Genomic DNA, 14,829 nt, shown 5'->3' with positions numbered 1-14,829 from the left:
ATAGTTTTGCAAGTATTTTTATGCCCCCGAAGGGAGGCATATAGTTTTTGAACCGTCTGTCGGTCTGACAGTCTGTCCGCAATTTTCGTGTCCGGTCCATATCTTTGTCATCAATGGATGGATTTTCAAATAACTTGGCATGAATGTGTACCACAGTAAGACGACGTGTCGCGCGCAAGACCCAGGTCCGTAGCTCAAAGGTCAAGGTCACACTTAGACATTAAAGGATAGTGCATTGATGGACGTGTCCGGTCCATATCTTTGTCATCGATGGATGGATTTTCAAATAACTTGGCATGAATGTGTAACACAGAAAGACGACGTGTCGCGCGCAAGACCCAGGTCAGTAGCTCAAAGGTCAAGGTCACACTTAGACTTTAAAGGATAGTGCATTGATGGGCGTGTCCGGTCCATATCTTTGTCATCGATGGATGGATTTTCAAATAACTTGGCATGAAAGTGAACCACAGTAAGATGACCTGTTGCGCGCAAGACCCAGGTCCGTAGCTCAAAGGTCAAGGTCACACTTAGATGTTAAAGGTCATTTTTCATGGTAGTGCATTGATGGGCGTGTCCGGTCCGTATCTTTGTCATTCATGCATGGATTTTAAAATAACTACGCATGAATGTGTGACACAGTAAGACGATGTGTCGCCCGCAAGACCCAGCTCTGTAGGTCAAAGGTCCTAAACTCTAACATCGGCCATAACTATTCATTTAAAGTGCCATCGGGGGCATGTGTCATCCTATGGAGACAGCTCTTGTTTCTAAATTCATTAGTTTGCTAGGTATGTTCTTTATGTTGATTTTAATTATGCCCCACCCCACAAATTCTTTACCCAATTTTGTGCTATCTGTCTGTCATATAAGTTGTTTATTCCACCACTTATGTAGTAGCAATGTCCCTTTAACGGTCGTTTTTAGCTTTACTGTTTGATATATAGGTATAGCTATTGCACTCGTCCATTTATCGGCGTCTTGATTTGGTTAGTTTTTGTATGTAAGCTTGTATCTCAATAACAGTCCAGGGACAGCTCTTGTTTATAGTGTACTGGTTTACTTGATATTTCATACTGATGGACAAAAAAAATGTAGCCAAATTGTCTTGATTGACTTTGTAAAATGAAAAATATCGAGAACAACAATTTGTCAGATTTGATTTTATAAAAATTAGAAATCTACAATAATTGCATGAAATATGTGAAGAAAGGCTAGTAAAGTCCACAGACAACCATTAACCTTGAGCTTGCTAAATTTTTAAAATGGACTGGTCCATCATTCAATTCAGGCAGTACCATTTATTGTTCGAAGGGGTGTTTATGGACTGATTGAATAGCAAACAGTGCAGACCATGATCGGCCTGCACAGTGCATGCTGATCTTGGTCTGCACTGTTAACTAAGGCAGAATTGCTTGCTGCCAACAGGCTAAAGGATAAATTGTTAAAGTCATGTTAATGGGAGAAACTGGTTTGTTAAGTTCTAATTGAACAATGAATGAAATGTTTTCCAATTTAAAACTTGCATCCAAATGAACATGAAAATTTCAATTTTTTGAAAACTGATATCAGTTGACATTAGATATTTGTAAAATGATAAACCATATTGTTTAAGTAAATATTTTAACATGTGTCATATAAAATAAAGCTAAATTCCTTCTATTAACCTTTAGCCTGCTGTCGGCAAGTGATTCTGCCTTTGCAACCAGTGCAGACCAAGTTCACAGATGTGCAGGCTGATCTTGGTCCACACTGTTTGCTATTCATCATTCAATAAATTTTTGTGAACACCCCTTTGATTATTAAGTGGTACTGCCAAAATTGAAATGTTAAGAAATTTTGAAGGGTAAAGGTTATAGCATGGCTGACACTTGTTAAGTGTTTTCGTCATAGTTTATTTTATAAGTTCACCTGTCACGTAGTGACAGGGTGAGCTTTTGTGATTGCCCTTCGTCCGTCCACAATTTCTTGTCTGCACGATAGTGGTTTCATTTATGATTTTATTTTAACCAAACTTGCACACAACTTGTATCACCATAAGATCTTGGTTCCTTTCTTGAACTGGCCAGATTCCCTTATGGATTCCAGAGTTACGGCCCCAGAAAGACCCAAAATCAGCTATTTTGACCTTGTCTGCACAATAGCAGGTTTATTTATGATTTGATTTTTACCAAACTTGCACACAACTTGTATCACCATAAGATCTTGGTTCCTTTCTTGAACTGGCCAGATTCTGTTATGGGTTCCAGAGTTATGGCCCCTGAAAGGGCCAAAATTAGCTATATTGACCTTGTCTGCACAATAGCAGCTTTATTTATGATTTGATTTTTACCGAACTTGCACAAAACTTGTATCACCATAAGATCTTGGTTCCTTTCTTGGCCAGATCCCATGATGGGTTCCAGAGTTATGGCCCCTGAAAGGGCCAAAATTAGCCTTTTTGAACTTGTCTGCACAATAGCAGCTTCATTTGTGATTTGAATTTAATCAAACTTGCACAAAACTTGTGTCACCATAAGATCTCAGTTCTTTTCTTGAACCAGCCAGATCCCTTAATGGGTTTCAGAGTTATGGCCCCTGAAAGGGCCAAAATTAGCTATTTTGACCTTGTCTGCACAATAGCAGAGCTTCATTTATGATTTGATTTTAACCAAACTTGCACACAAATTGTATGACCACAAGATCTTGATTCCTTTCTTGAACTGGCCAGATTCTGTTATGAGTTCCAGAGTTATGGCCCCTGATAGGGCCAGAATTAGCTATTTTGACCTTGTCTGCACAATAGCAGCTTCATTTATGATTTGAATTTAATCAAACTTGCAAAAAAACTTGTGCCACCATAAGATCTTGGTTCCTTTCTTGATCTGGCCAGATCCCATAATGGGTTCCAGAGTTATGGCCCCTGAAAGGGACAAAATTACCTATTTTGACTTTGTCTGCACAATAGCAGCTTCATTTATGATTTGATTTTAACCAAACTTGCACACAAATTGTATCACCATAAGATCTCGATTCCTTTTTATACGCCCTAAGAGATGTATTATGTTACCGCCTCCGTGTCCGTCTGTCTGTCTGTCTGTTGGTTAGCAATTTCCCTTCCACTCTGTGACTCTTGAACCCCTGGAAGGGTTTCAAAGAAATCTGACACAAATGTTCACCTCATCGAAACGATGTGCAGAGTGCATGTTTCGGATGGCTCACTTCAAGGTCAGGGTCACACTTAGGGGTCAAAGGTCATATGACTTTGTTTTGTGTGTATATTGCTCTGCATTTGCATTGCATTGCAGTGCTCTTGTTTTTATTTGGCATATTCTTCTTTATTTTTGTTTTAATTACTTCCCTTTTATGTTACTATAAATAGCTTATTAAGTAACTTTTTTATTATTGGCCGTAGGGAAAAACCGAGACCACTTTCCTGTGGTACAACATGGATGGTACCTCCAATTTATAGGTGTATTTTGACATATCTGTACCTTTAAGAAAATTTCAACTATATTTTCTCATGATTCTTTTGATTGATCTTGATTATGATTTATTTTACCTTCTTGTCCTTAAGTGCAATGATGACAGGTGAGCGATATAGGGCCATTATGGCCCTCTTGTTGATTAATAGAGTGTTTCTTTTATTGATCAGCAATTACTAGCTAATGAAAGCATTTTCTAAACTAAAAAAAAAAGAAGACATAAATCTGGAGACAGCAGCTTAAAGTTTAAGATTCTAATGAAATGTTGTTAGGATACTGCAATACATTAAGAGTAATTAATTAGTTTACTGGAGTTTATAATTGTCTGTCTGGGTTTCCTGACATTGATTTTACTTGCGGCACTAACGTTGATTATAATGATTTTATTGTTCATTAAATCTAATGAGGAGAAATGAAAACAGAAAAAAAGGTGTTTGTATTCCAAGGTGATTAGGCGTAAAAAAAAAAATTGTTTGTTTCCGGTATCCCGACCTACCCTAAATTTTTGGCCCGACCCTAAATGTTTTTATGGCCTTGGAGAATAATTTTTTCAACTTTTTGACAAAAAGTTGACAAACTGCACTTTTTATGCTTTAAACATGGTCAGTGATGTTAAAAATCAACTTCCTGATGCTCTAAAGGCATGACCCCCTTATTTGTATTAATTTTTTGACACAAAAATAATTTCCGAAAAGTCTCCCTTAATAAAAAAAATTTCCAAAAAAAAATTTTTTCCGACCTACCTACCCTAATTTTTTTGAGCATGTTACCGGAAACAAAGAATTTTTTTTTTTAGGCCTTATTATTCAATGGTAATATTGTAACTGAATGTAGAACACAAGCTTCTTGTGGTGGTTGTTATTTGTGGATGCTAGCTAGTTTGTTTTCATTTTTATACGCCCGTTTGAAAAACGGGACGTATTATGGGAACGCCCCTGGCGGGCGGGCGGGCGGGCGGCGTCCACAGACCTTGTCCGGAGCATATCTTCTACATGCATGAAGGGATTTTGATGAAACTTGGCACAGTTGTTCACCATCATGAGACGGAGTGTCATGCGCAAGAACCAGGTCCCTAGGTCTAAGGTCAAGGTCACACTTAGAGGTCAAAGGTCAAATTCAAGAATGACTTTGTCCGGACCATATCTTCTTCATGCATAGAGGGATTTTGATGAAAGTTGGCACAATTGTTCATCATCATGAGACGGAGTGTCATGCGCAAGAACCAGGTCCCTAGGTCTAAGGTCAAGGTCACACTTAGAGGTCAAAGGATACAAGAATGAAAACTTTGTCCGGAGCATTTCTTCTTCATGCATAGAGGGATTTTGATATAACTTGGCACAAATGTTCACCACCATGAGGCGAGTGTCATGCGCAAGAACCAGGTCTCTAGGTCTAAGGTCAAGGTCACACTTAGAGGTCAAAGGATACAAGAATGAAAACCTTGTCCGGAGCATTTCTTCTTCATGCATAGAGGGATTTTGATATAACTTGGCACAAATGTTCACCACCACGAGACGTAGTGTCATGCGCAAGAACCAGGTCCCTAGGTCTAAGTCAAGGTCACACTTAGAGGCCAAAGGTCAGATACAAGAATGACTTTGTCCGAAGCATTTCTTCTTCATGCATGGAGGGATTTTGATGTAACTTGACACAATTATACACCATCATGAGACGAAGTGTCATGCGCAGTTCCCTTCTTTCGAATTACTTCCCTTTGTTGTTACTATAAATAGCTTATATTGTAACTTTTTCATTACTAGTCGTAGGGAAAAATCGAGACCACTTTTCTGTAGTACAACATGCATGCTACATCCAATTTTGAGGTGTATTTTGACCAGTCTCTACCTGGTAAAGATTTTTGTGAGGACTTACAATTTTTTTTTTTTATTTTTTTTATTTTTTTTTTTTTTTTTTTAAGATTAACTTCCCTTAGTTGTTACTATAAATAACTTATATTGTAACTTTTTTATAATTGACCGTAGGGAAAAACCAAGACCACCTGGTAAGGAGTTTTTTTGTGGACTTAGAAAAACAAAACACTTAGTTATTACTAAACAACCACAAAATTAAAATTCCATTTGCAAATACAGGTGCTAGAGTAAAGAAATTTGCTGTGACGGGCGTATATTGTGACATTCTTGCACTCTTGTTGGTTTAATGTTGTTACAATTGGTGGTGTTTAAATTTTAGATTTATTGTAGTTGCCATAGGTAACCAATATGGTCGACTCCACCAGAAGACTGTTAGCTCTCATTCCAGAAGCTTCCCTGGTTCTTAAGCATGCCAGGTGTAAATCATCCATACACGGGACTCTTATCCCAATTTTGTTAATTTTTAGTTAGATGACTGGGGTATAGAACTCATGAACCTTGTTTTGTTATCAGGCAGTGTTACCACTGGACCACAGCATTTATTTCAGCAGCGTTTCAGTTATATACAATGGTCTGTTCCTGAATTCCTTTATTCTTTGCTTCCCCACATAAATGAACAGGTTAAGGATAAAAACTGAGTGGTGTAAGATATATTGTTCTCGGTCTCTCATCATTGACATATGCCTGGACAGGGATTTGAACCTATGACCCCTTGATACAAAGTTTTGAGCTCCATCTTTTGAGTTAATTTAGTGAGCTAGTATTTTTATGGAATAATGACTATAAGATTTATATATATATAACAACTGTTTCAGACATCCTCCAAAATCACATGACGAGTGGGTGGAGTTATTGCGGCATCAACAGCTGCTACATGACGCTGAGATGGGCAAGTGGCGAGACCTGCTTGGTGCCTCTATATCTATGGTTGATCAAGTATGAACACTTAAGTTTACATCTTTATTTTTATGCCCCCAAAGGGAGGCATATAGTTTTTGAACAGTCTGTCGGTCTGTCCGCAATTTTGGTGTCCGGTCCATATCTTTGTCATCCATGGATGGATTTTCAAATAACTTGGCATGAATGTGTACCACAGTAAGACGACGTGTCGTGCGCAAGACCCAGGTCCATAGCTCAAAGGTCAAGGTCACACTTAGACGTTAAAGGTCATTTTTCATGATAGTGCATTGATGGGCGTGTCCGGTCCATATCTTTGTCATCCATGGATGGATTTTCAAGTAACTAAGCATTAATGTGTGGCACAGTAAGACGACGTGTCACGCGCAAGACCCAGGTCTGTAGCTCAAAGATCAAGGTCACACTTAGACGTTAAAGGTCATATTTCATGATAGTGCATTGATGGGCGTGTCCGGTCCATATCTTTGTCATTCATGAATGGATTTTAAAATAATTGGGCATGAATGTGTACCACAGTAAGACGACGTGTCTCGCGCAAGACCCAGGTCCGTAGCTCAAAAGTCAAGGTCACACTTAGACGTTAAAGGTCATATTTCATGATAGTGCAATGATGGGCGTGTCTGGTCCATATCTTTGTCATTCATGCATGGATTTTAAAATAACTACGCATGAATGTGTGGCACAGTAAGATGACGTGTCGCACGCAAGATCCAGGTCCGTAGGTCAAAGGTCCTAAACTCTAACATTGGCCATAACTATTCATTCAAAGTGCCATCGGGGGGCATGTGTCTTCCTATGGAGGCAGCTCTTGTTTAATCCTGAAGTAATTTATTGATAAACAGAAAAATAATTATGCTCACTTTAATATTGTTTAAATGTCATGGTTTTGGCCCAATACTGCTATATTAGGGGAAAAGTCATTTCTCAATTTTGATTTTTATTTTGTTGGTCACAAAATCCGCATTCACAACAATGGATATTGATTTCACAATATAATGTCATCTGACAGACTGAATTACTCTTAGACTTTGTTATGAAGTAAAATTAAAAATGATTTATGCTGAAACAGTCTGTCAGAACAATCATTCTGTCGAAACTGAAATGTAGATTTATTATGATTAGTTACTGTGAACTCATTTAATTTTGTGGGCATGAAATTTCGTGGTTTAGGACAAAGTGACTATGGGAATATGAATTTGTGGATTTCAGCATTAGGATAAAGTGAATGAGAATTTTTTTCCATTGGGATTAATTTCATGGATTGACACATTCACCAAATCTTGAAAAATCAGTCCCACCACAAATATTAACGTTCACGAAATCTAGAAAAATCAGTCCCACCACGAATCTTAACGTTAAGAAATCTAGAAAAATCAGTCTCCCCACGAATATTAACATTTGCAAAATTAGAAAAATCAGTTCCCCCATGAATATTAGCATTTACAAAATCTATAAAAATCAGTTCCCCTTGAATATTAACATTCACAAAATCTAGAAAAATCAGTTCCCTTTGAATAGAAACATTCACCCAGTCTAGAAAAAAAATCAGTCTGCCAAGAATATTAACTTTTACAAAATTAGAAAAATCAGTTCCCCCATGAATATTACATTTACAAAATCTATAAAAGTCAGTTCCCCATGAATATTAACATTCACGAAATCTAGAAAAATCAGTTCCCCTTGAATATTAACATGCACCCAGTCTAGAAAAAAAATCAGTCTGCCAAGAATATTAACTTTTACAAAATTAGAAAAATCAGTCCCTAACAAATAAAAAGCATTCCGCCATGAATATTAATGATTTCACAGTAGCCCAACTCTGTTAAAGATTATTCTTGTTATTATTGATATTTTGTTGTTGCCAAACTCTAGTCTTAAATTCATATTTTATAATCTTGAATGCTCTTTATACAGTGCAATTTTTTTTTTTGCTTTTTAAAATTGCCCATGGATTACTAAACCTAGCTATATATATATATATATATATATATCATATTTTACTTGTTTTGTCTTGCAGATGAAACAGACTTTAATAAATTTAAAAGATCACATAGATACTAGAGCTGGTAGGTATAATGCTGAGCAAAACTGTGATACGGGAAAAGATTGTGAAGACTTCAAGGAACCCAATTCCTAGCAGAACCCCTTGAGATGTTACCGGCATGCTGAACAAGGCTGTGATCCAGTGAGAACCATGTGCAATAGATCTACAGAGATCTTACAGGTTCGAACTCTACAAATGCCACACAGAACAAAGTTATGATCAAAATTGAAAACTGTGCAATCAGTTTAGTAGTGCTGCAAGGTGCTTCAGTTATGTAGTAGATTGGGAGAACCTTTCGCCTGTCAAATGTGTGATCAACAGACATTATCTTGCTGGTCAAAAAGTGTGATCATCAGGCATAACTGCAAAAGTGTGATTTTCAGACGTAAGCTGGTCAGACTGTTTGACCATCAGATAATATCTTGCTGCTTGGAAATGTGATCATTAGACATCATCACAAAAGTGATCACTGAACATTATCACAGAAGTGATCACTGAACATTATCATGAATGTGATCAATGAACATTATCTTAAAAGTGTGGTCACTAGACATCATCTCAAAAGTGATCTTTAGACATCATCACAAAAGTGTGATCACTAGACATCATCTCAAAAGTGATCTTTAGACATCATCACAAAAGTGTGATCACTAGACATCATCTCAGAAGTGATCTTTAGACATCATCACAAAAGTGTGATCACTAGATGTCATCACAAAAGAGTGGTCACCAGATATTATCTTGGGCGCTAAAAGTGTGATCTTCAGATATAATCTTGCTGGTCAGATAAATGTAGAAATAAAGTAGAAATATTCATGGTATGACCTAGACTCCATAGAGTTAGATAAGTAGTTGTCAAAAAGGGTTATATACTGTTGTTTGAAACTGCAATTTGCAGTCAAAACTTTATCTGTTAAAAATTCATTTGAGTTGTTGGTTGAAGATTTTACATTATGTGCATTTTTTTCATGCCCAACAGATCTTGCTGTTTTTCTGTTATATTTGAGGCCTGAGCTTTCTGGAGTTATTTGTGTTTTATGTACACATAAACAACACTTTACATATTTGTAACAGCACTTCATTTCAGAATGCACAGCTGTAGTTTTTAACAACCCTTTCCTTAATCATAAACGTGTAAAAAGTTTTCAGTGTGATATTTCATTTCCACATTTCATTGAATTTTAAATGTAATCTTCTCAGAAAACTAAGAGCTTTTAAGTGGGTCTCATTTTTTATTTAAAAAAGTGCAAAAGTTGGCAAAACTAAGTGTGTTTTATGTTGAGAGATCGAGCTTCAAAAAAAAGTTCTCAGTATTAAATTTGTAATTAGTTGAATGTAAACACATTCCCTAGATATTTGAAATTAAAATTCTGCCATGAATGCATGAATACAACTAAGAAGTCTAATATGAAACTGAGGCCTAGTACTCTGTTACGTGTGCAGTTGAATCTTCCTTAGAGACCATCTGTATTTAACAGCCACTTGTCTTAAACAATCAATCAGGTAACTTAAAGAATTGACATTTGAGCCGTGCCATGAGAAAATCAACATAATGGGTTTGCGACCAGCATGGATCCAGACCAGCCTGCGCATCCGCGCAGTCTGGTCAGGATCCATGCTGTTCGCTTACAGTTTCTCTAATTCCAATAGGCTTTAAAAGCGACCAGCATGGATGCTGACCAGACTGCGTGGATGCGCAGGCTGGTCTGGATCCATGCTGGTCGCAAACCCACTATGTTGGTTTTCTCATGGCGCAGCTCATTTTGTTTCCATTTCAACTTGCTGTTAGCAGCCACCTGCCTTAACCTTTATCCTGCTAAATTTCTAAAATGGACTGGTCCATTATCCATTTTGGACAGTACCTCTTATTATTCAAAGGTGTGTTAACTGAAAATTTACTGACTAAATAGCGAAAAGTGCTGACCATGACGTGCAAGCTGATCTTGGTCTGCACTGGTCACAAAGGCAGAAACAACTTGTCTTTAACAACCGCCTGCCATAAGCAGCCATATTGTGTCTCTCCCTTGACTGGCTGCTCAATACAGGTTCGACAGTATTCACAAGTACAGCATTTTTATGGGATTTCTATATAAGCTGCACTTCCATTTTAAACATTTATTTCATAGTTTTAACATGGCATCAGAATTTCTAACTGACCAGGCGGAGAGCTGCATTTGTAAGTACCAGCTAGTTTCCACTTGGATGCATTGAAGCCTTATAACGTTAAATATGATTATAGTGACTTTAGAAATAAATATCACACTACTACAGAAATCAAATTCAGTTTTTTTGACCACACATTATGGAGGTTTCTGTCTGTTTAAAAATGTGCTATACTTCTTGAGGCATATTGCTTTAACAGTTTTATTTGAAAATTGTAGTGCAACATCTCAGATTGTCATATACATTCCACATTAATATTATAAAAGAAATGGCATTTTTATTGACCCAGAACCTTAGACTCTAGAGTTATTGTTATCTTGAATACATTGTTGTTGTTGTTTTGTCTATTGATCTGATAAAGTTTCTGAAAATACTAGCTGGAATTTCATCAAACTTGGTTGGAATCAATTGAAGTATTTTGTATAAGCAAAAGGTCTGGTCCAGTTCATAAAAAGTGTAAATAAGGTAACAAAATACTTTCATATGCAGCTTATATTTGAAGTGTATGACACTATGAACTTAAGTTGGCTCTACAGAGTCTAAGAAGGGGTTGATCTACTGATGACATTTTCGTTAATTTTCTATAATTTTGAAACAGCTATGTAATTTTACTCTTAAATAAAGATTAAGTGGGATAAACAGTATATATTTCTAAATATCACATGCACTAGAGGGTGATAGTAAATCCTAGAAATATGACGTTGATTGAGGTGAAAGGCTGGTGCCATATTGATGCCGCACAAATCTGTGCCATTACTGGAAAAACCTGATATCTGTTTTTAGCTCACCTGAGCAATGCTCAGGTGAGTTTTTCTGATCGCTCGATGTCCGGCGTCCGTCGTCCGTCGTCTGTCGTCTGTCGTCCGTCGTCTGTCAACATTTAGCTTGTGTATGCGATAGAGGCTGTATTTTTCAATTAATCTTCATGAATATTGGTCAGAATGATAACCCTGATGAAATCTAGGCCGAGTTCGAAAATGGGTCATCTCGGGTCAAAAACTAGGTCACTAGGTCAAATCAAAGAAAAACCTTGTGTATGCGATAGAGGCGGTATTTTTCAATTAATCTTCATGAATATTGGTCAGAATGATAACCTTGATGAAATCTAAGCCGAGTTCGAAAATGGGTCATCTCGGGTCAAAAACTAGGTCACTAGGTCAAATCAAAGAAAAACCTTGTGTATGCGATAGAGGCTGTATTTTTCAATTCTTCTTCATGAATATTGGTCAGAATGATAACCTTGATGAAATCTAGGCCGAGTTCGAAAATGGGTCATCTCGGATCAAAAACTAGGTCACTAGGTCAAATCAAAGAAAAACCTTGTGTATGCGATAGAGGCTGTATTTTTCAATTGATCTTCATGAATTTTGGTCAGAATGATTGCCTTGATGAAATCTAGGCCGAGTTCGAAAATGGGTCATCTCGGGTCAAAAACTAGGTCACTAGGTCAAATCAAAGAAAAACCTTGTGTATGCGATAGAGGCGGTATTTTTCAATTGATCTTCATGAATTTTGGTCAGAATGATTACCTTGATGAAATCTAGGCCGAGTTCGAAAATAGGTCATCTGGGGTCAAAAACTAGGTCACTAGGTCATATCACCTAAAAACCTTGTGTATGCGATAGAGGCTGTATTTTTCAATTAATCTTCATGAATTTTGGTCAGAATGATTACCTTGATGAAATTGAGACCAATTTCGAAAATAGGTCATCTGGGGTCAAAAACTAGGTCACTAGGTCAAATCAAAGAAAAACCTTGTGTATGCAGTAGAGGCTGTATTTTTCAACTGATCTTCATGAAATTTAGCCAGAATGATTACCTTGATAAAATCTAGGCTGTGTTCGAAAATGGGTCATCTCGGATCAAAAACTAGGTCACTAGGTCAAATCGAAGAAAAACATTGTGTATGCAATAGAGGATGTATTTTTCAATTGATCTGTATGAAATTTGGTCAGAATGATTGTCTTGATGAAATCTAGGTCGATTTTGAATATGGGTTATCTGAGGTCAAAAACTAGGTCACTAGGTCAAATTAAAGAAAAATCTTGTGTATGCGATAGAGACTGTTTTTTTCAATTGATTTTTATGAAATTTGGTCAGGTTGATTGCCTTAATGAAATCTAGGTCGAATTTGAATATGGGTCATCTGAGGTCAAAAACTAGGTCACTTGGTCAAATCAAAGAAAAAACTTCTGTATGTGATAGAGGCTGTATTTTTCAGTTGATCTTCATGAATTTTGGTCAGAATGATTGCCTTGATAAAATCTAGGTCGAGTTTGAACATGGGTCATCTAGGGTCAAAAACTAGGTCATATCTAAGAAAATGCTTGTTTTATCGCAAGAGACCAATTTTTTGGTCCAATCTTAATGAAAATTGGTCAGAATATTTGTTTCCTTGAAATCACTAGGTCAAACATGTTTTACACTGTTATGGAGTGTTTCTTAGGTGAGCGACCTAGGGCCATCTTGGCCCTCTTGTTAGACGTACAGACCGTTTTTAAAGGTGTGCTAGGTGTGCCAAATCTGCTATTGAAATAGGTATAGGGATTTTTTTTAGGAACATGCACTTGAGGTATAATAGTATTTGGAATATGTTGAAACCTAAGAACATTTGAATTTGCAGTGATTATTTACTGCAGAATTCTACATTATTACTGGTACTTTCAGTTTAGAATTTTTTCATTTCTGGGACGATCTATGTATGAAAAGAACTGGAACCGCTGCCTTACCCTTGCATGATCGTAAGAGGCGACTAATAGGGTCTTAACACTTGGTGTTTCTGTAACTCTGTGATTCCAGCAGGTATGCAGATTTTGATTCCATACCTCGTGTTTTTATTTCGATGTAAATGAGATGTGAAATCAAAATTTGTAGTCCTGTATGGCGCCATGTAACCTAACTGTGTTGGTGTGCCGTAAAACCCAAAGAAATAAATAAATTTTTTCATTCATCTAAACAAAGGAATTCTATGATACATAAATTTTAAGTCTTCAATGCCTTTAGCATAGTATGGCCTAGATTTAATTTGTGGAACCCGTACAAAAGTCCAGTATATGTTTTGTTGCTATCATTTGTTACTGTATAGAATTGTTACTATTTATGTCTGGTGTTATCATTTATGTTTGTTTGTGTTAGTGTGTTTATAAATATAAATATCTTTAATTTAATTTTGAAAATTTGTCTTTGGACCTTCTAGGTAAAACTTTTTGTGTGTCACATGCTACAAGTACCAGAACAAAAGACAGGTATGCACAGACCTGGAAAAGGATTTCTCTTGAATATCCAAGGAAATTCTAAAAAAGTAAACTCAAATTAAGAGCTGAAATTACAGTAGATGATGAAAAATAACAACTGTTTTCTTATAACAGTAACTCTTCATCATATGTGTACAAATACACATCTTGGACAGCTTTCAAGGGCCATATTTTAAACAATGCTTCATTTCGCACCATTTTGGGTAATTGGAAGCATTTGTTTTTCATTTTTGGTTTGGCTGTATGTTAGCAAGAAAGTTTTATTAGCTGACTGATTTCTGCAGCTATGCCATAAGTTGTGAAGTGATCATGTATAAAATGCAAAAGACACTGTTAACCTTTACCCTGCTAAATTTCTAAAATGGACTGGTCAACATTCAATTTGGGTAGTACCACTTACCAGTATTCACTAAAAATTTACTGACTGAATAGCGAACAGTGCAGACCATGATCAGCCTGCACAGACACGCATGCTGATCTTGCTCAGCACTGGTCACAAAGGCAGAATCACTTGCCACCAGTAAGCTAAAGGTTAATACTGTGTTCAGAGAAGTGTCAGATTTCAATCTGACTCACTGTTTTCATCTTGAAAGCTCAAGGCTATTTTTTAGAATTGTTTTCTAAAGAACTTGAAGTAAACATTGCATAATAGAAGGTCAACTTAATGATATTGCATATTATATCATTTAAAACTTCCATGTTTTATTTTCGACTATTTTTGCTGGTGTGCGTTGAGAGGTATAATATCATATTTTATGTTCCCAGATACATATCACTGAAGTTTGAACATTACTTGTGCAAAATTGCTTAAATTATGCCTCTAAATCTTCGAAAATATGCAGTAAAGACTACTTAAATGTTTCTGATCAATTTTCATACTGTATTTTTAGCTCACCTGTCACAAAGTGACAAGGTGAGCTTTTGTGATCGCGCGGTGTCCGTCGTCCGTCCGTCCGTCCGTGCGTGCGTGCGTCCGTCCGTAAACTTTTGCTTGTGACCACTCTAGAGGTCACATTTTTCATGGGATCTTTATGAAAGTTGGTCAGAATGTTCATCTTGATGATATCTAGGTCAAGTTCGAAACTGGGTCACGTGCCGTCAAAAACTAGGTCAGTAGG

The 14,829-nt window shown here is 36.8% G+C and overlaps 1 protein-coding gene across 1 annotated transcript in view; it reads left to right on the top strand.

Annotated features, from left to right (window-relative positions):
• The window catches only part of LOC123561008 (protein Aster-B-like), an 84,231-nt gene extending 74,386 nt beyond the window's left edge, over window positions 1-9,845 (top strand). Inside the window, exons 13-14 of the mRNA XM_053516681.1 lie at window positions 6,148-6,268; window positions 8,268-9,845. Of these exons, the coding sequence (XP_053372656.1) occupies window positions 6,148-6,268; window positions 8,268-8,387 (241 nt within the window). The 3' untranslated portion in view covers window positions 8,388-9,845. The remainder of the gene's footprint in view (window positions 1-6,147; window positions 6,269-8,267) is intronic.
• Window positions 9,846-14,829: the final 4,984 nt, after the last annotated feature.

This window comes from Mercenaria mercenaria, chromosome 10, assembly GCF_021730395.1.
Source record: "Mercenaria mercenaria strain notata chromosome 10, MADL_Memer_1, whole genome shotgun sequence".
NCBI classification, from domain to species: domain Eukaryota; kingdom Metazoa; phylum Mollusca; class Bivalvia; order Venerida; family Veneridae; genus Mercenaria; species Mercenaria mercenaria.
This window is presented reverse-complemented; position numbering and strand designations above follow the sequence as displayed.